The sequence below is a fragment of the Ipomoea nil genome, unplaced genomic scaffold (genome assembly GCF_001879475.1).
Source record: "Ipomoea nil cultivar Tokyo-kokei standard unplaced genomic scaffold, Asagao_1.1 scaffold2165, whole genome shotgun sequence".
Taxonomy (NCBI): Eukaryota; Viridiplantae; Streptophyta; class Magnoliopsida; order Solanales; family Convolvulaceae; genus Ipomoea; species Ipomoea nil.
The window spans coordinates 2,010,961-2,038,449 of record NW_017618593.1 but is presented as its reverse complement, the minus strand read 5'-3'; the positions used below and the strand labels follow the sequence as shown (position 1 = coordinate 2,038,449).

Below are 27,489 nucleotides of genomic sequence, written 5' to 3'. Positions count from 1 at the left end.
CATCTGATAAAAAAAATTTATTTCTAGGATAAGTTTTTATATTCATGTCTTCATAAATATTTTTCCGTTCTGATCAAATATCTTCAGGCAATTTTGGACTCTTGTAGCATGTGGGCTGATCCAAAATAAATTCCTTCGAATTTATTCATTTTCTGAACATCTTGCTTCTTTGCCACATTGTGCTCCTTTGACTTTGGGCATTTCTTGCTTGTTTGACTTGAACATTGTGCTCTTTCAGATTTGGTCACATTGTGCTCCTTTGAACACATCGTGCTTGTTCACATTGTGCTCCTTTTCAGACATTGTGCTCCTTTGGGACATTGTGCTTGTCCGCATCGTGCTCCTTTAAGAACATTGTGCTCCTTGGAACATTGTGCATGTCCGCATCGTGCTCCTTGGAACATTGTGCTTATCCGAAAACTTGACTTGTAAAAAAAAACATTGTGCTCCTTGGAAGATTGTACTTATCCGAAAACTTGACTTGTGCTCCTTGGGGAGGAATCGATCTCAAGTGTGATCATTTTGAGTAAGAACTTCTACCATTTTACCGTTAGGCTCATCCAGTCATTTCTTGCAACGTCATGTCTTTATGCTTCTTCTTGGATGAATACTCGTAGGACCAAAATTAATTTCCCAAATTAATTTTGTTCTTCCTATGGTAGATTCCTTTTGACTCGATATTCAGATTTATGATGCTTGTACTAATAGACCTAAAAACTAAGGGGATCTAAAGTACATTTGGCTCATCAAAACTTACAAAAAATATTCCTATCATACACAAGTCTAAAATCCAACATAGAAGGCACACAAGCCCAAAACGAACTACATAGTCTGAGGGATCTACACTATCCATCACTAGATCGCGCTCGCCACTACTCGAAACCTGAAAAGCACATAGATAAATGGGATGACGCCCGGTCAGCGAACAATGCTGGTAACCCACCAATACATGTCAATAGCATATATAGATAGATAATATATACAAAATCATTTTGAAACGCAATACTGTATATATAAGTTCAAAGCCAAGGATAGAAGTCAACCACAAGACTCTATACCACTCTCAATAAGAATAAGGGAACGCATCCCAAGACAACAAGATGTAAACAAAGACAACACAAGTAAGGCTCAAGGTATATTCTACCATCACTCAGCAGAATATCACCCGACATGCACAACACAAGAGGATAAGAGACACACATTGGCAACACATGCCTTCGCGACATCACTCGTCACGAATAGAGAATTACACAACGGGAACACTTGCCTTCGTGACATCACCCATCACGAAATGATATGCCTTCCTTATGCCCGGTTCCAACCTTATGGCTACCCCCAACCTTATAGCTAGTTCCAACCTTTACCTCCAGGACCCCTGTACTTCTGAGTCCAACCTTTTCCCTCCTGGGACCGTCGTCCCCCACCAACGACCACAAACAATTCCACCGATTCATAGTAGACGAGGGTACCGATCACACACTTTGGCAACACATGCCTCCCAAGAAAACGTGAACCCATCACTCAGGTCACAAACTCCATAATCGCGTCATGGCCACCACGAGGACCACTGCCGTACCTTGGTGACTAATGTCCCATACCATTAATCGTGCAATCCAGGTACAACCACACACACACAACACCATCATAGGAATCAATCAACGGATCACAATGAAGATATGAAACCATACTCAACAAGGAAAGGATCACAATCCGAAAACAACGATGATTGACACAAGTCATCATCCACAATAGGAAAGAACAAACCACATACGCTAGCATTCAAACACCAAACTAGCATGCTTACCAAACGGGTAAACCAAACATAGTTCCGAAGAACACACAAGACTCATCATGGTTCAACGAATCACATGGTTGAACACTTAGCACGATTCAAGACACCAACACCTACATGGCATCCTACCATATAGTTCTAGACATACGAAACATCATGAAGACACTCAAATAGTTCCACAAAAGAACATCGGGAAGTCAAAACACCAAATATCGGGTCAAAAGAATCACGGGGAACAAATCCCCGCACAAACCAACATTATACCCCGCGGGTGGGGCCACGGGTGGACCCCCACCCGTGGTTCCGCCCGCGGGAACCAACATTCCACGCCCTTGTACCCCGCGGGTGGGGCGGCGGGTGGACCCCTACCCGCCGTTCCGCCCGCGGGTACCAAACCCTGAACAAATTAATCCCTTCGGGGATTTTCAACACCAAGCTCAAATTTAAGTCCAAAACATGCCAAATCTCACCAAATACAACAAAATGACTTGAATCAAAGAAATAGCCAAGCAATGGCATACAAGAACCCTAATAACAAGCTCTAGATATGCATTTTCACAAGACAATGCATCAACACTCACATTTCATAGCAAAATCATATGTAGAATCCAATAAATCATCATATTGGTAAGCAAAATAGATTTTGTAGATCATGGGTTACCTCATTCGCTTATACAACCAAAACCAACGCCAACATAGGCTAGGCTCAACACAAAAACCAAGCTATCGGGAACCTGTGAATCAAACCGATCCTTCACTAATTAACAACTATTAAAAAATTACTAACTAATAATGGATTTAAACCCTAAATCTCTCCCAAAGCTAAACATATATTAACCAACTAGGCTAAATATCTCCTTGGTAACTTACCCACAACATTAAACACTAATAGATAAGCTAATTAACCAAGAATTAATAGTAAAACTATTAATTAAACTAGTATGAGCTAGATAAAGTTCAAACCTTAGCCAACCGTCTAACATAAAGCATCCATTACCGCTAGGCTAAGCTACCACTTAACAACTTAATTAAACAACAACCTAATAAACATTAAACAAGCAAGATAAACTAAGGTAGAAGCTCACCACAACACCTTTCATCGTCTCTTTCATGATGCCATGCCGCGGGTGGAACCACAACAAAACTTCCACCTGCGGCTCTGCCCGCTGCCACCAAGCCCCGATATCGCCGGAGAAGGGTTGTCCATCACTGCCATTGTAGCTGCTCCGCCGGAAGAGGAAGAGCCACCCCACCACCGCTGCTTCGCGGCTGAAGTCCAAACTCCACCGCCGTCGACGAGAAGAGAACACCGAAGGCTCTGTCTACTGCCCAAGCCGTTGCCGGGAGCTCTATCTCGCCGGTGTCACCATCCACAACCACCGTTCTGCCCGACTCCCATCGACCAAGAGAAAAGAAGGGGCTGCCATATTGTCACCGTCGATGATGACCACCGCCACAAATCGCTGCTGTCTTGCCGTCGGAGAAGGGCGCCGGTGACTCGTCGTTGATCAGCTGCCGAGACTCCACCTGCGACGCCGGCCTTCTACTGCCATCGGAAATTGATGTTTGGCCGAGAAGAACGAGAGAGAGAGAGATGTTATCGGCTGGTTTCGAACAAACGAAGAAAATGATGGGAGGGGGTGTTTGGCTACTAGGTTTAAAATACTCATACACATATACACTATAGCCTATTTTTAGTAGGCCACAAAACTAGTTGGGCTTAGGCTAGACTTGGGTTGGGTCAAGGTTCAAGATCACACTTGGTTTAGGTAATTCTTTTAGGTTCAAGAATCATACAAAATATATAAATATATTTTGGGCTTATGGAATTTGGGTAGCAAGATACATAATAATTTATTTATAAAAATAAATACACCAAAGCCCATTTCAAAATAATTAGCTATATAAATATTTTTAATAAAAATGTTTATTATTTGGACTATAATTTATTTTAGGAAAATCAGGGGTGTCACAGTAGGAGCTGGTGGATTGGGTGAGAGAGTGGCCCGATCGTCGTAGTGCGACTTCTGAAAGAGGCGAGAGTCCATAGAGGTCTTATGAGTGATGTGACAAAGCTCTTCGTTGGAATAGAGTTGTAGACCTTGTTGTTGCAGAATCCCCGTGATTAGACATGGGAACGGGAGATGAATTTTGACTTCCTTCTTCTTTGCAAAGTTCATAATATGATGATAAATAAGATGACCAAGATCAATGGGCAATTGATGTCGGACTTTGTATAATAGAGAAGTCATATTCTTAGTGACCGTGTGCACAGAGACATTCAGAATCCAGTTACTTGATGCTAAACGAAATAGAACAGAGTATACGGCAGTAAGAACAGTTCGAATGAAGACCATCTTTGGGCCAGAATGTGACTTCATTGTGGGTAAGGTGCGATGCAAGAAAATCTCCGGCAGGTTCAAACAAGTCATCACAAGCATCACTCTGAAAGTAAGCATTTATAATAGCGGGACTGAAGTCATACCAAACATCCCTCAAGAATACAAGATGATAGTGCTGAGAAGCTGGCAGGAGAGAATCAGATTGTAGATTCGCATAAAATTCCGGGATTAGCCAAGCAGAGTAAGCACCCACATTTTGTATAGTCTGAAGAAGATTCTGAGCACGAAGAAGAGGTATGATGTTGCAAGTGCGGATAAGATACTCAATTCTAAAGTTCTTCTCAACAAGGATGTCGCGACTGGAATGTTGTTGCCAAATTGCTTCCAGGGCAGGAGAGAGCAAAATTGGTCTGAAAAGTGTTTCCTTAGATACCTTAGAGGCCCTGGTCTTAGACGAAGCGGCTGGCTTTGAAGCAGGAGCAGAAGCTAGAGGAAGAGCTGGAGTAGACATGTCAGTCCTGGATCTAGTACGCAGAGCATGGCCAGTCAGACAGTGTTCAGAGCGTTTACTTGGGCGAGCAATAATATCTGACATAGTGGCTTCTTGAACGGAGGGATCCTCAGGCTCAAAGACTATGTCATGAATGGAAACCCCAACATCCTCTGGAATAGAGCCTAGAGCAGTGGCAGGATCAGCAGCTGGAGCAGTGACTGGAGCAGCAGCTGGAGCAGTGACTGGAGCAGCGGCTGGAGTAGATGCTGTAGCAGAGGCTGGATCTTGCGAGTGCTCAGCCATTTTGGGGATGGCCTCGTCTGAGCGTTGTGGTAGGGAACCTTTGAAAGCAATTGTAGACAGAGGCACAAGAGACAGACCGGCAGAGGGATCCTAAGACTAAAAGCATAGCAACAAAACACAACCAAGGCAATAAAAGCAAATTAGAACACAAGGATGTGATGCAGGCCTAGGAAAAAGCAACAAGTTATTGCTTCCTAAGAGGATAAAGAAATCAAACCGTAGAATGAGCCCGTAACTGTCGAGCCTGAAGCTCTGGTTGAAGATCCCCTTCATCGATCACCTCTTCAAGAGGCCAGGGATCATCTGCGATGCCCGAATTGAAGCTCTGGCAAAGATCTCTTTTGAGTCTCTCACGGACAATTTTTCCATTAGAGATGGACGTCGATGCAGAGTCGCAAGGACACGGCGGGAGGAGAGATCCAAAATCGGAGCTGTGCCCCCAAGGATTTGGCGATAAAGATCTAATCGCTAATCCTTAGTCAGGTAAAAAAGGAAAGGATTGAGATCAGAATGGTTAGCCATGTGAGAGAGAAGAGATAGCGAGTATATTTGATGGAAGATTTTGTCTAGGATTCGAATTGAGAAGGAAAGTTTGAGAGGAGTTAAAGGAAAGTGAGAGATATTAGGGATTAGATTCTAAAAAATTGGGGATGGAGACGGTGGATGGTGTATAACAACCAAGAGAGAGAAAAAAAATAAAAAAATGTTGAAACATTTAGTGCGGTCGAATAACTCATTATACGGTCTGGAGTACTGACTGGAGCAAAGAGCGAATCTGGAGGATATTCTGGATTAAACCTGAAAAGGAAAAAACAAACACAAAACAAAGAAACACAAAAAACTTTATTGTTTCAAAGAAAACAAACTTAGATGGAAAACCTGCACACTCCAAGAGCAGCCCGAAGTAACTCAAATCTTGTGTTATCAAGTGGTTTTGTAAATAGGTCAGCTAGATTTTTCTCCGTTGAAATGTACTCCAGATTGATCTCCTTGTCTTCTACCAATTCTCTTATGAAGTGATGCCGTATTTCAATATGTTTAGTATTGGAATGTTGAAGTAATACACTCTTGATGTAGACCATAGTCTAGAAGCATTTGTCTCATCCATAGGAGCTGCGCGTACAGCAGCTACCAGCTGCTATATATTCAGCTTCAGCTGTGCTGAGAGATATCGAATTTTGTTTCTTACTTAGCCAGGTAACAAAGTTTTTTCCAAAGAAGAAACAACAACCAGAGGTACTTTTGCGATCATCTGCATTCCCAGCCCAGTCGGATCACTGTATCCTACAAGATTCAAGTTAGTATCATTGGAAAACCAAATGCCATAATTGAGAGTACCTTTAATGTATTTAATTATTCTTTTCCCAGCTTTGAGATGTGATTCATTAGGGGCAGCTTGAAATCTGGCACATATTCCAACACTCAACATAATTTCTGGACGACTTGCTGTTAGGTATAGTAGACTTCCGATCATGCTCCTGGCTTTCCTGATTCATCTTTGCTTAATTTTGTAGTTGTAAATATTGGCGTTCGTGCTTCTTTAGCTGACTCGAGTCCAAACTTTGTTAGAAGTCCTTTTGCATATTTTTCTTGACATATAAAAATACCTTCATTGGTTTGTTAAACTTGTAGTCCTAGAAAATAGGTCAGTTCACCGATTATACTCATTTCAAACTCCTGTTGCATGACTTGAACCAGTTGATCTGTAGCATCTGTTTGAGTGGAACCATAGATAATATCATCAACATAAACCTGAGCAATTGTAATATGTTTACTTGTCCTTTTGATAAATAAGGTTTTGTTGACTCCCCCTCGGTTGTAGCCGGGCTGGAAAAGATACTGGGACAATCTTTCATACCAGGCCCTTGGAGCTTGTTTTAGTCCGTATAGAGCCTTGTCCAATTTGTAGACATGGTCAGCATGATGAGGGTCTTCGAAGCCTTTATGTTGAGCAACATATATATCTTCGGAGAGATATCCATTTAGAAAAGCCGTTTTGACATCCATCTGAAACAACTTTATCCCTAGAGCACAAGCTATACACAGCAAGAGACGAATGGATTCTAGACATGCTACAGGTGCAAACGTCTCTTCATAGTCGATGCCTTCAATTTGAGAGTAGCCTTGTGCTACCAGTCGTGCTTTGTTGCGAGCAATGTTTCCAGCTGAATCAGTTTTGTTACGAAAGATCCACTTTGTCCCTAAAACATTTACACCGTCAGGTTTAGGGACTAAATTCCATACCTTGTTTCGTTCAAATTGTCCGAGTTCTTCCTGCATGGCTTTAATCCAGTGTTCATCAGATAGGGCTTCTTTTACTATTTTGGGTTCGATCTTTGACGTGTAGCACGTATACCATGCAAGCTCAAGATAATTTCGCTTAATCCCTCTAGTTCGTACCCCGGAGGATGGATCTCATATGATGTTTTGTGTAGGATGATCTTTGTGAGTTCGGATAGCCACTTCAAGTGCTCCAGCATCTGGTTCTGGTCCAGGTTCTAGACTAGTAGATGGTGGGGTTGGAGTAGGTTCTGATGATATAGTTTCAGGAGGTTCTGGATTATTTGTATCAGATTCTGGATTAACTTCGGAGTCAGAACTCCTATAACCTCAGTCATTTCATCAGGTTGATCATCAACAACCACATTTGCCGATTCCATGATGGATTTTGTGACTTTGTTGTAGACACGGTAGACACGACTATTCGTTGAGTAACCAAGAAAATACCCTTCATCACTTTTACGTTCAAATTTTCCAGTTGGGCTTCGGTCCTTCAAAATAAAACACCGTGAGCCAAAAATATGGAAGTAGTTGATATTAGGCTTCTTACCTTTCCATATTTCATACGGAGTGTGATGCGTTCCAGGTCGCAGATATACCCGGATTATCGTGTGACAGGCAGTACTTACTGCTTCAGTCCAAAATCTCTAAGGCAAGTCTTTGGCATTGAGTAGTACCCGAGCCATCTCTTGAATCGTTCGATTCTTCCTTTCAACAATGCCATTTTGTTGTGGCGTTTTAGGGGCTGAATATTCATGGGAGATACCAACCAATGCACACCAATCATCAAACACTTGATTGTCAAATTCACGTCCATGATCACTTCTAATGCGTATGATTAGCTCATCTTTCTCTTTTTGGAGTTTTATGGCTAGGGTTTTGAAGACTTCAACAGTTTCTGACTTTTCCCTGAGAAAACTGACCCACGAAAACCGAGAAAAATCATCAACACAAACTAAAATGTACCTTTTACCTCCAATGCTTTCTGTTCTGGTAGGTCTGATAAGGTCCATGTGAATGAGTTCCAAGCAGTGTGTGGTATTGATCATATTTTGAGGGGTATGAGCTGCTCTAGTTTGTTTTCCAGCTTGACATGCGCTGCATACTCCGGCAGTTTCTACCTTGATGTTAGTAGACCTCTTACACCCTTAATCTTGATTAGTTTTTCCAATGAGCGATAATTTAAGTGACCCATTTTTTGATGCCATAGTTTTGATTCTTTTATGTTGGACCTGTAACAAAAGGAATCGTTAGTAAGTATATAGAAATTATCAGAAGAGCGTTTACCTTCCATGACGCAGTTCTTTTTATAGTCTATAACATTGCAACTGTCCTTGGTGAAGCAGACTTTCCATTCCTGGTCACACAATTGGCTTATGCTTATAAGATTTGCATGAAGGCCTTCCACCAGAAGAACTTGTTTTAGTTTGGGTAGCCCTGTGACATTCAGAGTGCTAATTCCAGTGATCTTTCCTTTAACTTCGTCGCCGAAAGTCACTTCTCTTGTACTTTCTTTTATATTGTTTAGGAACTTAGCATCTCCCGTCATATGACGTGAACACCCACTGTCAAAGTGCCATCTTTCTTTTCTGTTAGTACTTGTAGAGTGGAAGGAGACATGGCAGAGGAAATCACTTTTCTTCACCCAAATTTGCTTGACAAACGGGGTGATAGACTTTTTGGTGTATTTCTCAACACGTTGGTCTTTGTAGAAGTAGAAGCACTCCGGTTTCGTATGTCCACGTACCCTGCAGTAATGACAAATAGAATTATATAATCAAATCTTAATTGTCTTTTTACTTGGAGCAAATTTGACTTGACGTTGAGTTGTACTAGTTTCTAGACTATCTTGATCTGCTCCAGTGCCTAAGTCAGGGCCTGAGGCTTTGACAAAAACTGTAACAGCTTTGTCTTTTCCTCCAGAATATCCTAACCCATACTTCGTGGGTGTCTTTCGACCAGAATCCAAAATTTGGTATAAAGTGGATGTGTTGTCCATCATTTTGATCTTGCGTTTGAATTGCTCCAGTTCATTTTTAAGTTCTTCCAGCTCATGTTTGAGAGTTTCTTCTTGTTTGTGACTGTCTTCAATGATACTGTCCCTGTCAGATATTTTAGATAGATACACCTTTTTGGCATTTTCTAGAATGCTAACCTGACTAGACAGAGATCTATTCACTTTTACAAGTATTTCCCATTTTGCATACAGTTTTCTATATTCTACTTCAAATGAAGGCGCAGATAAATCTTAATCTTCTGATGACACATACTCTTCAATTTCAGATTCTTCACCAGTTATTGAGTCAGGTACAGTAGTTGTGAGGGCCGTGAAGGCAACAAAGTTCCCAGAGATCTCATCTGGATCAGATCCTGGATCAGTTTCTGGTTCATCATCATCACTCCAGGTAAGAGCGACTTTCATAGACTTCTTCCGTCTTAGGTAGGTTGGACATTTAGCTTGCACATGACCATATCCTTCACATTCATAACATTTGATCCCTTTGCCTCCGGTTTTTTCTTTGGATTGAGAGTTTCTTGATGTGCCTGATTGTTGGTTGGACGAGTTTGGTTTTTGATTGTTTCGAATAGCACTCGACCCTGTTAGGAATATATTGTATGAGTTTTGATGAGCCAAATGTATTTTGTAGACCCCAATTTTATTTTATTTGAGTTAGTTGTGGTTCACAAAGTATAGTGCACCACTACCATGAAGTCTACGTGAAAGCAGCTTTGAAGAAAGAATAAATGAAACCGGGAGCATAGCTTAACAAGTTTATTAAGCATCAATTATTAAAGGTTGAGATAAATGAGATGGTAGAAAACTTATTGAAGCATGCTTGATACTAGATGATCCAGAGTTAGATTCCCATTGGGAGTATTTTTGGTGTAAAGAGGAATGCTATCATGGAGTAGTGATATCGGGTACAACTATTATGAAGAAACATTTTTATAACATGATAGTAAGATATATCGGATGATGACATCACAGTGTGGTATGGCTTGTGAAACCCACATGAAGAGATAAGACAAAATAATTTAAGTCTTGAGATATATTAATTGGTTACTTAGCTGAGATGGAAGAAGCTTTGCAGAGAAAACCAAATGATCCATAGTTCGACTCCTACTTGAAGCAATTTTATGAACACATGATATCAACATCATGATAGTAGCCTAACATGACACTAGTTCATGATATAAGGTGGAACATGATATACTTTTGGGACATGACATCATAAAAGGAGGAGCTCTGACATCATCATGATAAAATAGTTAGACAGAAACATTCTTGATACACGAAGGAAATCTTTTGAATACTCAAGCAAGAATCAGCAGATAAATTATTTGATCAACTTGGCACATCAGATCAATGATTCAACAAAAGTCATGCCAGAGAAATTCAAATTTGGAGGCTACCCATTTCAAGATAAGCTTTGTCAGATTAATGAAGAGCAACGACAAGATTATTCAAATCTTCTGACAGACGGCGAAATGACTTTGCAGACCAAGTTGGCAAAATTATTTGATCAACTACAATTCAAAATGGACGATCAAGATCGAAAGTTGATCAACGGGAAAATTGCTTTCTTTGGCTATAAAATGCCCAGGCAGACTTGAAGACAAACACGAATGAAGCACGGCTGAAAAATTAAGATACACAAGCAATAGAAAAGCAAGCAATATTCAAATCAGCCAAGAAGCAAAATAATGAGCTACATACGAAAGTCTGAGAGAGGAAATCTATGTATTTCATTATAAATCTTCTACTGAGTGTAGAAAAGGGGTAGAGTAACTAGAGAGACTGAAAAACCCAGTTGGAGTGTAGCTTTGTGCGTAGCACTCGGTTGTAAAGGGCAGAGTAACAAGGGGAGCTTGTGAAAACCCGGTGAGAGTGTAGCTTGGTGCGTAGTTCTCATGGTGTAGGAGTACAGCTTGGTGCGAAGTACTTGGGAAGGCGGAGTAACAAAAGGAGCTTGCGAAAAACCTTGGTGGAGTGTAGCTTTGTGCGAAGCACTCGGAGAAGTGTCACTGGACACTTATTCACTACTGTATCTGGGTGATCGAAGAATAGTGAATTTCCTCCTTGGAGTGAAAGGAGAAGAGTGGACTAGGAGGATTACACCACCTCTAAACCACTATAAATCTCTCTCTCTATTTACTTACTGCTCATTTAATTTCGTGCATGCCTATATCAACTGTGAACTAACCCGTTACGAGTTATCGCGTATCTTTATCTGTCTGGGTTTGATAGTTCCCTCGTTTGCATGCAAGTGAAATTTTACATACATCATCCTTAATCTATATCAAGTGTTTCTAAGTTGTTATACTTGTTTGTACTTGTTACTTAGAGTTGAAGTTACCAAAGTGTTGTTTGCAAAAGAAGTTGAAAAAGTTAGAGAAGTCTATTCACCCCCCCCCCCCTCTAGACTTCTCGCCACCCTTTCAGGACCAACAAGTGGTATCAGAGCAGTTGTCTAATTGAGTCATTTCTTTACTGCTAGATAAATCTCGAAACTTCAAAGATGAAGAGAGATATGGTTCTTTCTCAAAATTTGCTTTTCTCACTTGATAAATTTGATGATTGGAAAATACGTATGCAGGTGCACTTATCTACTTTAAATGATGAAATGTGGGAAGTCATCACAAATGGTCCTATCAAGATCATGGAAGTTAACACCGCCGCCGCACTAAATCCAGATGCTCCAAAATATATTCCTAAGCCGGAAATGGAGTGGACAAGCGATGATAGAGGGCGAAATAACTTGGACAACATTGCCAAGGATATTTTGTTCAAAGTGGTCGATGACACCATATTCCCAAAGATTCGAAAGTGCACTACAGCAAAAGAAATATGGGATACTCTCATAAGCATCGGTGAAGGCGACGAACAAGAAAAGGACAACAAGCTAACCATCGCCATGAAAAGATTCGAAGATTTCAAGATGCTTTCTAACGAAAGTATTACCGATATGGAAGCTCGCATAGTCAAGATTCTTGGAGAAATAAGTGATCTTGGCAAAACCATCTTCCAGAAGGAAATATCACTCAAAGTATTGTGTGGACTACCTTCCAATTGGGATATGAAAGTAACCGCGATGCGAGATCATAGAGATCTAAGGGACATTATCTACGGATAAACTCTTTAGTGATCTCAAGGCGTATGAGTTCGAGATGAAGACACGAATTGAAGAAGAACGCGATGAACGAACATCCGCACTAATGGCCAATCAACTGTCTACATCAAGGTCAGTAGGAAATAATGATTTTTTATCTGACGAACAATCCTCCTTATTTGTTAGGAAATTCAAAAAGTTAATGCGAAAGAACAAGTTCAAGAATTCACCACAAGGAAGCTCGTTTAGAAGACCAAGAAAAGAACAAGTCGAAGATAACACAAATGTGTGTTACAATTGTAGAAAGCCTGGACACTTTATGGCAGAATATCCACACCCCAAGGTAAGCAAAAATTCGAATGCTACTAACCCTTCGCAGGAAGAGTACAAGTCGAAGGAAAAGAGATTCAAGAAGGATAAACGAAAAGCTTTGATAAGTGATCCGCCAGAAGCAAGCGAATCCGAAGAATCATCCAGTGACGAGAGTGATTCATCACAAGAAGATACGGCGCTTCTATGTTTAGTTGGCAAGATACTCGAACATGAGGAATGTTTAATGGCGCGAGAAACCGACGAAGAGGTATCTTCTAGTTCCTTTAGTTCCGTTGACATTTCTTTCGAGACTCAAGAATCATTTCAAAGTCTTATGGAAGATTGTCAAAAGGTCATGGCCACTCATACTCAAATCAAAGAGCGCAATAATACATTAATCCTTGAAAAGGAAGAAATGACACAAAAATTGCAAAATGCTCTAAATGAAATGAGTAACTTGAAAGCCGAAAATATTCGATTTCAAGAAGAGTGCAAAGCTAGAGAGCTTAGAGAACATAACCTTCGGGAAGTAATCGCATCATTTACGCATTCATCCAAAATAATGGATAAAATGGTAAACATGCAAAAATCCGCTGGAGATAAAGCTGGACTAGGCTACGATCCATCATGTTCTAAAACCTCTCAAAAGTTGACTAATTCTACTACTACTTTAATTAATAAAGTTCCAGTGGTAAAATTTGTGAAAAGTTAACATAGCACAATGAGACAAGGAGTTGGAAACAAAATCAATGCCCAGAAAATTGTTGCAAGGCTGAATCAACACAATGATATCTTGGCGAGACAACAAAATTTTAAAAGGCGAAAATTTGTATCTCAAAGGAGAACCAACGAGTCTAGTGCAATAAAACCTCATAGGAATATGGGAAGAATTCCGAGAATTGGGGCTGGGAGATTATATCCCACAGAAGAAGATTGGTCGCTTGAAGACAAACCATGGACCAAGTCCAGATTTGCTCTATTTCATAGAATCAAGCAACTATCAGCTTCCTAACTCGCACCGAATCACTATCCGAAAGTGCGTTATGATTATAAAGTTTTTAATGGCTACAAATCACCTACTCTTGGATCAGTGGGATCTAGGTGGATTTGGATGCCAAAAATTACTAACACAAAAGGACCCAAACAAGTGTGGGTACCTAAGAAAAATTAATTTTGCTGCAGGAAGTTTGGTATTTCGATAGCGGATGCTCTCGACACATGACAGGCAATAAAGCTAGTCTAATTGAGTTCAAAAGCATCGAAGGACCAAAAGTAGTTTCTGGAGGAAACGATTGATATGGAACAACAAAAGGCACCGGAACAATTGTAAAGAATGACCTACGAATTGAAGATGTTTCATTTGTCAAAGGATTAAAGTTTAATTTGTTTAGCACAAGCCAATTCTGCGACAAAGGCTATCTCGTAGAATTTTTCAAAGATAAATGTCAAGTCAAAGATGAATCTACGAAAGAAGTTGTACTAGCCGGATCGAGAAAGAAAAATATGTATGTTGTTGATTGGAGTACAACGAAGGACTCTGTATGTTTAATGGCAAGCAATTCAAATGAAGCAAGTTGGGAATGGCAAAGGAGGCTAAATCATCTAAATTTCAAAACCATCAATAAGCTTGCACAAAATAAGCTAGTCGATGGATTTCCCAACATTGCATTCGAAAAGGATCAAATATGTGATGCATGCCAGAAGGCAAAACAAATCAAAACATCATTCAAATCCAAAGCTCAAGAGTCAACATCAAGACCTCTAAGTCTACTGCACATGGATTTATTTGGTCCAGTTGACCCAGTAAGTATAAGTGGTAAGAAATACACTTTGGTTGTTGTTGATGATTTTTCCAGGTACACTTGGACGTTATTCATAAAGAAACAGAGTGAAGTTGAATCAAAGTTGCCGGAGTAACTAAAGCAACTACAAGTCGAAAAGGATATGAAGATTACAACAATTCGAACTGATCGAGGAACCGAGTTTGTGAATGGTGTGATTCAATCCTTTTGCAATTCACAAGGGATTCTACACCAACTATCTGCCGCACGAATGCCACAACAAAATGGAGTAGCTGAAAGAAGAAACAGGACACTAAAAGAAGCTGGACGCGTCATGATATCAGCCGCCGATCTACCAAAGAGATTTTGGGCAGAAGCTATCAATACGGCCTGCTACACTCAAAATCGAAGTCTAATCTATAAGTCATATAACAAAACACCATACAAATTATGGAAAGGGAGGAAACCCAACCACACCTATTTTCATACATTTGGGTGTAAATGATTTGTACTTGTTAATGGAAAGTCTTATTTAAAGACTTTTGACGAATGTGCGAACGAAGGAATATTCTTGGGATATTCATCCACCAGCAAGGCGTACAGAATATTCAACAAATCAACAATGGTGGTAGAAGAATCAATTCATGTTGTGTTCGATGAAAGCAACGAAAAAGAAGTAAAGGGAAGTAATTCTAAATTAAATTATTCTAACAATATTTTTGAGGAAAATATGTTGCAGGATTTCGAAGAAACAAATAACATCGGTACTCATCAATTTTAGTCAATGGCCAATGTGGCACGTGAAGTACCAACCGTGACCGCACCCGATGTTGCACCCGAAATGGAAGAAATCCCAGTAGATGAATCCGAAGAAATACCCATCAACAATTTACAACAAGGTGAAATTCAACAAGTGGAATTTCAACAAGAAGGGAACTCTGAGAATCCAATATGTTTTCGACCAAATCGAAAGTGGCTAAGAAGTCACCCACATGGCTTAGTCATTGGAAACCCGAGAGACGGAGTTAGAACACGATCATCTACAAGGGACCAACAAGATGCAATGTTCTCATGCTTTCTATCGCAATTGGAACCGAAAGAAATTGATGAAGCTCTAGCAGATCCAAGTTGGATAGATGCAATGCAAGAAGAATTAGATCAATTCAAGCGCAACGACGTATGGGAACTTGTTCGAAGACCAACGCATCAAAATGTAATCGGCAGCAAATGGGTATTTAGGAACAAAGCAAACGAAGTTGGCGTCATTGTTAGGAATAAAGCAAGATTAGTCGCAAAGGGGTACTCGCAAGAAGAAGGCATAGATTTTGATGAGACATTTGCCCCCGTCGCACGACTCGAAGCGATAAGAATTTTCCTAGCATATGCAGCCTACAAGAACTTCACAATATATCAAATGGACATAAAGAGCGCATTTCTTAATGGCTTACTTGAAGAAGAAGTTTACGTTGAACAACCACCTGGATTTGAGGTAAAAGGCACTGGTGATCAAGTCTACAAACTCAAGAAGGCATTATATGGATTGAAACAAGCTCCGCGAGCTTGGTACGATACATTGTCGATGTTCCTAATTAGTTGTGGATTCACCAAGGGCCTAGTCGATAAAACCCTCTTTAGAATTCAAGAAAATGGTCATATTTTATTATTGCAAATTTATGTTGATGATATTATTTTTAGAAGCACTAATATTTCTTTTTGTGAGAAGTTCTCCAAGCTTATGCAGAACAGATTCGAAATGAGCATGATGGGAGAATTAAACTACTTTTTGGGACTACAAGTCAAACAGCTCAAGGAAGGAATTTTCGTGAATCAAGCCAAATACACAAAAGATCTTAAAATTAAATTTGGGCTAGATGGAAAATCCTCAGTCAAAATTCACATGAGTACTTCTCAAAAATTAGACAAAGATGATGAAGGCAAAGATGTTGATCAAACGATGTATCGAGGAATGATTGGATCGCTGCTATATCTAACCACAAGCAGACCGGACATATCTTACTCAGTTGGATTATGCGCGAGATTTCAATCGAAGCCTAAAGAGAGTCATCTGATTGCAACAAAGAAGATAATTCGATACTTAAAGGGAACAATCAATGTGCGATTATGGTATCCCAAAGAAGGAGATTTTACACTAACTGGTTATTTAGATGCAGATTTTGCAGGGTGTAAAATAGACCGGAAAAGTACCTCAGGGACATGCCAGTTCTTAGGGGGAAGATTGGTCTCTTGGTTCAGCAAGAAATAAAACTCCATAGCTACAAGCACTGCTGAGGCCGAATATATTGCAGCTGGGAGTTGTTGTGCACAAATTTTGTGGATGAAGCAACAATTGTTGGACTATGGGATTAAATGCGAAAATGTTAGTATTTTATGTGATAATACTAGCGCAATTGCAATAACCCAAAATCCAGTGCTCCACTCGCGAACCAAACACATTGACGTCCGACATCACTTCATACGAGACCACGTCGAGAAGAAAGATTTGAAGATCGATCATGTTCCCACAGAAAATCAAATTGTCGACATTCGCACAAAACCTTTCTGTGAATCTCGTTTTGCAACTCTAAGGCACGAAATGGGAATGATCGAAATGAGCTAAGTATTTCGAATCTATTAAATTAAAAAATGTGTGTACGTGATTTGCATGAAATTGCATGAAATTTGTTACCTATGTGTTCTACGTGATTTAATTTATTTAATGTGCTACAATTTAATTGTGTACATGTTAGTAATTTTATCTTACGAACTTAGGTACGTAGAAATTGGTTATTTGCTCTTAAAATGATATAAGAGATATAGAAGTTAGGGGGAATGCATCATGATAGTGGAGGGATTATATGATTTAGGGGGAATGTACTGATGCTAAGCTATGCTAAAGTTGATAACAGTGCATGCAAGTTGATTTGTCAGTCTGAATGATCATCAGCTTTATTTTAATTTTCAGCTGCTTAAGTCAATTTGATGTGATTCTTTTTTAAAATTAAGAAATGTATCTGGCATCAATTTTGGTCTTATCTGTTTAAATTTATTAATCGCTCAATTTTAATTCTCAATTTTATCAGATGTTGAAATTAAATTGTTAGCATGAATATATTTATTGCACTAACAATTTTATGTCGAAGAAATTTTTGCTCCATGAACATCTACAGGTGGCAGCTAATTGAAGCTTAATTTTTGGCGCCATGTACCCACAAATGGAGTATTAAAATCTGAGTTGGCAAATTTAAATCAGTAAAAGTTCAAAGATGCCCTCAATTGTTCTACAATCTCTTTCTATCCACTAAAGGGCAAGATGGTAATTTTGCTAGACAATTTACTTTGCCTCCCACGAAGAGAGATGAGGAAGAAAGAAGATCAACTTCTTCTCCCTCATTCTCACCGCCGGCCACATGCAAGAGAAGGGAAGCTTGAATATCTCCAAAATCTAACCAACCCATCCAAAATCTCCCACAAAAATCTCTTCTACACACAAATACCCATTACCCACCCTCACCATTAACCTTAAAACCTCTCACAACCAAAAACCCACTCCATTCAACTCCTTTTTCGGACTGCCGAAATCCCACCCGGAAAACCCACCTCAAAATTATCCCAAATTTGTGTTCTATCAAGATGGAAGGAACTCTCAATCAAATTGGAGCCAAAGGATCGAGGAAAATCACACGGGTGATTCGTGGGATGATCTTGGACATTGAAGATTACAACAAGTTCATCCAAAACAAAGACTTTGGGGTAAAAATCTTAACCTCTCTTGAATCTAGTGGGTTATTGAATTTTTGCTCGTACAAGTATGATGGTTTTTTTATCTAAATGAAGTAGTAGAATTTTATAAACATGCATATGTCGAAAATGGTGTTATAAAATCTACTGTTGGAGGAGTTGTATTGACAATTGGGTTAGATGATGTTCGAACCAAATTTGGTTTGGAGAAGAAAATGTTGAGAGTAGGAGATCATGGTTTTGATTTAAATGATTTTTGGAGTGAAATAAGACACGAAACCGCTCAAGTCGCGGCGTGTAACAATGGAAATAAGGTGATGTTGAAGCACGAATTTGGAATGCTACTAGACATTGTGCATAAGACTATTGAGTGCAAATAGTCTAGTAGAAATTATTTCACAAAGAAAAATTTGCCATTGATGCATGCTATTGTGAAAAATGTTTCCGTAGATTGGGGTATGTTTGTGTATGGCCGAATGGTTGATCAAATTAGGCTAGCAAAACCATTGGTGAATGGATGGTTTCCAAATGATATTGGGTATGGTTTTGTTGTTGGAGAATTCTTGAAAGACAAAGGTGTAACCCTATCCAAGTCTAGACCCATACAAAACCAAAATTACCTTTTTAGAACCCCAAACCCGGTTGATCCCTCACAAGCAAATACCCGAAAATGAAAACCGGCAAACCCATCAACCCTTTCCTTAACCAAAAAGACTCTTTCTATCCGAGCATCTAGTCACGGGGAATCAAACACTCACGGGAGGGCTAGTGATGATGCTTGTAGCCATCCTTTTGTAACCCTACCCACACCCATAATCCACCCCTCAAACCCGAATGAAGGAGTAAGAATTCCAAACAAGGTTGGGAGTGTAGATGACATTCCAACATATGGGGCGGATAGTGAGTTGTTAAAGGAGTTTGAACGTGTGAAATTTTGGAGAAATTGGAGATTGGGTGATCACAATTCGGTTGCTACAACAATAGGACCAAACACTCTTGAGTTAGAGGAATTTGCTCTAACATGGATTGGCACAAGAAATCTTGCTACCACGACAAGGCTATCGGTAATAAATGAATGATTTATCAAGAGAGTTGCCAATAGTCAGGGCAAGAAAGTGGCACAAGAGGTTCCCGAAGTTGCCGTTGAGACAATTGATGGATTTGCTCGAGATGATATTGGCCGAGCCTTGGTTATTTCGAGAGAAGAAGTGCACGGTACACCGGGAGAAGCATCACATATGAAGGAGACCGAAGGTGGAAGCTTACAAGAATTGGATCCATTTCCTTCGAATATTGGGGATGATAATCTTAGTTTTGATGTTATTTCTCCTCACACGGCTACGGATGTGACAAATTCGGTGAATGAAAATTTGGAGAATGCTCAAGCCACAATTAATCCTACAACATTGGTAATTGAAGAAAATATTGGTGATTTATGGGAGCATGAAAGCCGAATGGATGCACAAGAGAATGTGTTGCAAATTGACGTGTCACCTTTGCCTTTAAGTCGTGCCGAGCCGATTAATGTTGCCACTGCCGAACCAATGAACCCTACTCTTGATGAGCCCTTGTGTCTTGAGGATACACCATACGAGGAAGCACCAGAGCGGGTTCGTCCATGCCGAGACATCCACATGAGTCACACAAGGAGGTACATTCTCATTCCATTGATATTAATGCTATAAGAGATAGTATTGTTGGAGATGTACGTAGGGAAATTCAAGAATTGAGAGGAGATGTTTTTCAAGAATTTGAGAAAGTCCACAATCAATTTGGTAATGTTGATACAAAACTAGATGACTTTCACAAGGAAATTTATGAAAGGGTCGAATCCTTGTTACTTGGACAAGGATCAATGCAAGGCGATATGGCCACAATGTCCACCAAACAAGAAGAGCATAATAGGGAAGTCTTGAAGATGTTCTTTGACTTAGGAAAGAAAGGAACGGATTGTGAATCGAGGCTACGATTGGTGGAAAATCAATTGAAAGCTCTACTACACCAAATTGGCGTGAATAATGATCTTTTAATTGGAATCCAAAAGAGCCAAGACAAAGCTTCGGCAAGTTTTCAAAGATATATTGATGCTGCCGAAAAGGGGGAAAGAGCTAGAGGAGCCCCAAGCCATTTGGTAAATCATTTAATTGGACCGTCTTCACAACGACCACTAGTTGAGCTTGTTCAACCTCCACGAGCACCAAGAGGAGTCTCACCTATACCAAAGGTGCAAAGCCGAGGAAGAGGAAGAGGAAGGATTATGGATTATCTTGTGACCTTGCAAAGTTCGGATTTTCCTAGTCAACAAGAATGCCCAAGGTCATCGCCTTCAAGATCAATATATGATGAGAACAAGATGAAGCTTGTACGTGAGTTGGAGACCTTTTTCGGACACTCAAGCAACGAGATGGTAGATGGAAGATCATTTGAAGAATGCGTTGCTTGGTACCAAGCCGGAGTGTTGCGGGGTGACAATATTCAAGAAGCATATGGAAATTATGTAACCGAGCAAGTCACCGCACCTTACCAACTCAAGGAGAGTGATCAAGACTTCAAGAAGCTAAGGGCACACGTGAATGCCTTAATTGGCAAGAGGTAAAAATTTGAAGCCTCATTCTTTTTGGTGTACATAATATTAGCTAGCTTGTTCGAATTATGCCTTTCTGGTACAAAATATAAAAATTGCTAGCATATGGTTTATCTCTTTATTTTTGTCTAGTATGTTTACTTAATTGCTTTAAAGTCTCAAGATTTTAATTGGACTTAGTAATTGCATGTGAAGCGTATAATTGAGAAAATAAAATTGAAAGGGGGAAGAAAAATTAAAAGATAAAAATCAATACGCAACCCCGCGTCTTAATCTCAATATACGTTTAGGATCGTCCAAAATTAAAATCTCTAGGTCTTAAATGTGTTAATCCCGTCAAATGGCTAGTCGCAATAAAATTGGACAAAAAGATTATTTTTCAAAATTTGACATAGCCAAATGACTTGGGTATAAGTTTCGGCATCATAAAAAAGGGGGAAATTGTTAGGAATATATTGTATGAGTTTTGATGAGCCAAATGTATTTTGTAGACCCCAATTTTATTTTATTTGAGTTAGTTCTGGTTCACAAAGTATAGTGCACCACTACCATGAAGTCTACGTGAAAGCAGCTTTGAAGGAAGAATAAATGAAAGCGGAATCATAACTTACACATTTATTATGCATCAAGTTGTCAAAGGTTGAGATGGATGAGATGGTAGAAGACTTATTGAAGCATGCTTAATGTGAGATGATACAGAGTTTGATTCCCATTGAGAGCATTTTTGGTGTAAAGAGAAATGCTATCATGAAGTAGTGATATCGGGAAGTAATATCACAAAGGTGATATCAGGTAGAACTATCATGAAGAAACATTTTTATAACATGATAGTAAGATATATCGGATGATGACGTCACAGTGTGGTATGGCTTGTGAAACCCACGTGAAAAGATAAGACAAAAGAATTTAAGTCTTGAAATGTATTAATTGGTTACCTAGTTGAGATGGAAGAAGCCTTGTAAAGTAAACCAAATGATTTATAGTTTGACTCCCACCCGAAGCAATTTTATGAACACATGATATCAAGATCATGATAGTAGCCTAACATGATACTAGTTCATGATATAAGGTGGAACATGATATACTTTTGAGACATGACATCATCATGATAAAATATACTTTTGGGACATGACATCATCAAAGGAGCTCACACATCATCAATGGAGCTCTGACATCATCATGATAAAATAGTTAAACAGAAACATTCTTTTGAAGCTCTGTTTTTGCGAAGGAAGTCGAAGGAGAAGAAGAAGCTGATACACGAAGGAAATCTTTTGAATACTCAAGCAAGAATCAGCAGATAAATTATTTGATCAACTTGGCACATCAGATCAATGATTCAACAAAAGTCATGCCAGAGAAATTCAAATTTAGAGGCTACCCATTCCAAGATAAGCTTTGTCAGATTAATGAAGAGCAACTGCAAGATTATTCAAATCTTCTGACAGACGGCGAAATGATTTTGAAATGTATTAATTGGTTACCTAATTGAGATGGAAGAAGCCTTGCAAAGTAAACTAAATGATTTATAGTTTGACTCCCACCCGAAGCAATTTTATGAACACATGATATCAAGATCATGATAGTAGCCTAACATGATACTAGTTCATGATATAAGGTGGAACATGATATACTTTTGAGACATGACATCATCATGATAAAATATACTTTTGGGACATGACATCATCAAAGGAGCTCTGACATCATCAATGGAGCTCTGACATCGTCATGATAAAATAGTTAGACAGAAACATTCTTTTGAAGCTCTGTTTTTGCGAAGGAAGTCGAAGGAGAAGAAGAAGCTGATACACGAAGGAAATCTTTTGAATACTCAAGCAAGAATCAGCAGATAAATTATTTGATCAACTTGGCACATCAGATCAATGATTCAACAAAAGTCATGCCAGAGAAATTCAAATTTAGAGGCTACCCATTCCAAGATAAGCTTTATCAGATTAATGAAGAGCAACTGCAAGATTATTCAAATCTTCTGACAGACGGCGAAATGATTTTGCAGACCAAGTTGGCAAAATTATTTAATCAACTACAATTCAAAATGGACGATCAAGATCGAAAGTTGATCAACAGGCAAATAGCTTTCTTTGGCTATAAAATGCCCAAGCAGACTTGAAGACAAACACGAATGAAGCATGGCTGAAAAATTAAGATACACAAGCAATAGAAAAGCAAGCAATATTCAAATCAGCCAAGAAGCAAAATATTGAGCTATATACGAAAGAATTCAAGTCTAAGAGAGCAAATCCGGTGAGAGCGTAGCTTGTGCGTAGTTCTCGTGGAGTAGGAGTACAGCTTGGTGCTAAGTACTCGGGAAGGCGGAGTAACAAGAGGAGCTTGCAAAAACCTTGGTGGAGTGTAGCTTTGTGCGAAGCACTCGGAGAAGTTTCGCTGGATACTTATTCACTATTGTATCTGGGTGATCGAAGAATAGTGAATTTCTTCCTTGGAGTGAAAGGAGAAGAGTGGACTAGGAGGATTACACCACCTCTGAACCACTATAAATCTCTCTCTCTATTTACTTACTGCTCATTTAATTTCGTGCATGCCTATATCAACTGTGAACTAACCCGTTACGATTTATCGCGTATCTTTATCTGTCTGGGTTTGATAGTTCACTCGTTTGCATGCAAGTGAAATTTTACATACATCATCCTTAATCTATATCAAGTGTTTCTAACGTGATGCATGTATAGAATCTCTCTTTGAGCACGACACAATTAAAGCATAACACTTTGTCGTTACATTTTCGCTGTGCACACTCTAAGTTGTTATACTTGTTTATACTTGTTACTTAGAGTTGAAGTTACCAAAGTGTTGTTTGCAAAAGAAGTTGAAAAAGTTAGAGAAGTCTATTCACCCCCCCCCCCCCTCTAGACTTCTCGCCACCGTTTCGGGACCAACAGACCCCGATCCTTTTTTACTTTGGAACTTGCCAAATTTTCCAGTTTGTCGTTGTTTTACCTGTTGCAACAATTTAGAAAAACATTTAGTTAAGAAAACTACTGGATCGTCACTTACCTCATCTGGATCAGAAACAGCTCTAGCGTCTTCGACAGTAAAAGATACGGTTTTTCCTTTTGTTTCAGGGCCGCCTAAAGTTTCCATCTCATAGGTTTGTAGGCTTCCCATCAATTGTTATACCGTTTTCTTTTCCCATTCATCGTGTTCTTGAATGGTAAACTAACTCTCATACATTAAAGAAAAAATAGTATCTAACGCTTTATGAATGTAGCTGGCTGTAGTCATCTCAGTCTCTGTCCATTCTGTCTCTGGTTTGAAGTAGTTTCATACCTCCTGGATTACTTTCTTGCGATGATCCAGTCAACTACTCCAGACAGTGTGACTAATCCAGCAACTAATGCAGAACTACTTTGACAACTAATCTAGGCCAATATTAAGAGGTTTAAATGTGAAACATTTTTACACTTACACATAGCATATGTGAATCCATTGTCTCTTGTTTTGACGATTGAGGAGATCTTTCGTATTGCCTTCGGTTGGATGATCTTTGATAGTCATTGAAGTTATTCTTCCTCATGAACCTTTTCATTTTACGTACAAACAAAGCATATTGTTCATTAGATAAGAATTCACAAGAGTTAGAATTCGACATGTTTGATGTTGATGCTTGTTGATTGGCCACCAGGGCTATGTTCCTTGTTTCGGATTCTTCAGATTCCCTTGGCTCATGTTCGAACTCATATGCTTTGAGATCGCTGAAGATCTTACTCGTGCTGGTTGTCTTCATGTCTCTGTGATCTCTCATGACTGTTACTTTCATATCCCAAGATTTTGGAAGCCCTCGAAGAATCTTTAAGTACTTCTCCTTTTCAGTTGGCTTTTTTCCAAGATCCGAGAGATCACCCATGAGTTTTGTGAATCTGAGCTCCATATCCGTGATGGCTTCACTTGGCATCATTTTGATGTCCTCAAACTTCTTCATGGCCCCGGTGAGCTTGTTATCTTTCTCCTGTTCGTCTCCTTCGCCTAAACTCATGAGAGTATCCCAGATTTGCTTTGCTGTGGTGCATTTTCGTACTCTAGGGAACAACGAGTCGTCTAGAGACTTATAGAGAATGTCTCGTGCAACATTGTCGAGGTTTGCCCGAGTCTTCTCATCTGAAGTGAGTTGAGATTTCGGCTTAGGTATCATGGCTTCTGCATCTGCTCCTTGTGCAGCTGCCTCAGTGTTCACCATCATAACGACGATAGGACCTTCGCTTATCATGTCACACATTTTGTCATGAATAGCCGAAAGATGTGCCTGCATTCTTACTTTCCAGTCATTAAACTTTGAAAGATTAAAGGCAAGAGGCCTAGAACGGTTAGAATGTTCTCTTTCTATTTTTCTTTAAGAAAACTTTTGCAAATATAAAAACCACAGTTTTATTTATGCAAGTTTTGCAAAAAGGGATCTACCAGGCAGTAACGCAAAACGTTCACCGTACAACGTAACCGCTCTGATACCACTTGTTGGTCCCGGTAGGGTCAGAGAGAGTCTAGGGGGGGCGGGGGGGCGATGAATAGACTCTAAACGATTCTTTTCGAATGAATTCCTTTTGGAGATATATGAATATATAGTTCTATAATTATGTACATAGCGTTGTGAACATAATTATGAACATATAGTTATGTAATTATGAATATAGAGATTCAATAATTGTGAATATGAAGTTTAAAATTTATGAATATAGCTTTATAATTATGAACATATAGTTCATTAATTATGAACATGGAGTTCTGTTGTTGTGAATATAGAGTTTAATAATTATGAATATGAAGTTAAAAGATTATGAATATATAGCTTTATAATAACGAACATATAGTTCAGTAATTATGAACATAGAACTGTGTCCATCTTGCAAGGTGGACATGGTTCCACAGCATAACTATTCGATTCACCCTGTTACATGTAGTATATGTTCATATAAACTTTCTCAACCTATCGAAGCCCAGCCTATCAAAATGCTCTTATTTACGAAACCTTATCTTAATGGCTTCTTATTTTAGTTTTAGTTTTTTAAAAATTTTTTTTAATGTATTAGGAGGTTTGGGAAAGATTAATCCAAAATGTATATGTGTTGTTTTAGTTTTTAGCAGTTTGGAACAAATTGCTAAGTTATTAAATAATATTTTTGGTGTTTTAATTAAATATAAAATGTTAAATCGGCGAATTTCTTTAAATTTTGTCAAATTTATCAAATAATCAAATTACAACAACAACAACAAGAACAACAACAAGAACAACAACAACAACAACAACAACAACAACAATAATAATAATAATAATAATAATAATAATAATCCAAACAAAAGTATATATAAAATAAATTAAAAAAATAAAAATAAAAGAATAAAAAGACAAATGGGAGCCACGGGGTCCCTTTGTAAATGATCTGGGATCATTTTGATCCCATATTGAAAATATTTGAAACGAAAGAGCTCCTCTATATAAGAGGAGCAATTGCTCATCTTACAAACACAATTGCTTGACTATCACATTATGGTGATGTTGGTAGTAGTTACCATCACATTACAGATATATGACAAAGTAGCGGTACTAGTGACGACTACTACAATGCCGAAATATTTAAATTAGTGATCACTGCATCAATATTGTAAAAATACGATTAATATTTCATGTATTTGTGACCTATTTATGAATTGAACAGAAGTAACTTGTTTACCTATTTATTGTTAAAATAGTGGATATTATGTTATTTTAAAAAATTATTTTAATAAAATTAAGTAAATAAATAATGTTAAAGATGTTTGTTTAAATAAATAAATAAAATTACCAATAAATAAATAAATAAGCCTTCGTCCGGCGAAGAAAGCTTTTGTCTCCTGCCGGGGACAAGAGGCTGAAGTCGTTGGTTTGAGGGGCAGGTAATTCTATAAAGCAAAGACACTTTGACTTGGCAATGAAGACTATACAATAGTTGTTTCCAGATGCATATCAGTACTTGGCAGAAATCCGACCGGAATATTGAGTGTTGTTAGAGCATCTCCAACCCATTTACACCAATACACCAACACAAAATTTCTATACTAAAATAATTTGATTTCTCAATTGCTAGTTCGACTTTAATTAGTTTAATATAATTTAGTTCAAACTCAATTAGTTTAATATAAAATATAACTTGTGATATAAATAATAATTTTTGTGTGTTTAACAGAACTTTTAATATTTTTGTTTTTAAATATGTTAATTTTATATACTAAAACTAAATTTAATATTATGAATCGTAAATAACTTCAGTTAATCCTCCGATGATCGTGCTGCTGTCTCAAGATGCACTCCTCCCGTGCGGCCGTCTTATCGCCGATTCTCTGATCCTTCATCATAGATTCTCTCCTTCTTTGATTTTCCACCATCGGCTCTCTAATGCTTCGATCTTCCAGCGTCGGCTCTCTAATGCTTCGATCATCCTTTTCAACTCTTCGTTGCTTTGATTCACCATCATTGACTCAACACAACTTTAATTTTTCATCTTCCACTCTCTACTACTTTTGTGTTTCGATCCCACTTTTACTACCTGTTTGAGCCTTTTACTTCTACACCAAGGTAATTTAAATCTATTTGTAGTTTGTTTGTTTGTAATAATATAGAAAATAAATATATTGAAAATGTAGAATGAGTAAAAAATAATTCAAATACGCCTCTCAATTAATTAGTTAATTTTTGTTGTTTATTACCCTAATTGCTCTATGTCATTTCTCAAATTTCATTTC

The 27,489-nt window shown here is 38.7% G+C and overlaps 1 protein-coding gene across 1 annotated transcript; it reads right to left on the bottom strand.

The window, feature by feature from the left end:
- Nucleotides 1–7,345: 7,345 nt before the first annotated feature.
- LOC109149934 lies at nt 7,346–9,632 on the bottom strand. Its single transcript, XM_019297928.1, has 6 exons — nt 9,481–9,632; nt 9,151–9,381; nt 8,332–8,958; nt 7,888–8,128; nt 7,658–7,701; nt 7,346–7,532 (listed from the first exon to the last, which is right to left on the bottom strand). The coding sequence occupies exons 1-6, from the start codon at nt 9,630–9,632 to the stop codon at nt 7,346–7,348; spliced, it is 1,482 nt and encodes a 493-aa protein (XP_019153473.1).
- Nucleotides 9,633–27,489: the final 17,857 nt, after the last annotated feature.

What these genes read in the sequence shown, in the direction of transcription:
- LOC109149934 (XM_019297928.1), bottom strand. Translation starts at nt 9,632, where the DNA reads ATGAAAGTCGCTCTTACCTGGAGTGATGATGATGAACCAGAAACTGAT. An exon ending in GAAGAATCTGAAATTGAAGA is followed by an intron (nt 9,382 to 9,480) that starts GTATGTGTCATC and finishes AAAAGTGAATAG; the next exon opens with ATCTCTGTCTAGTCAGGTTA. An exon ending in AGAGGTCTACTAACATCAAG is followed by an intron (nt 8,129 to 8,331) that starts GTAGAAACTGCC and finishes TTCGTGGGTCAG; the next exon opens with TTTTCTCAGGGAAAAGTCAG.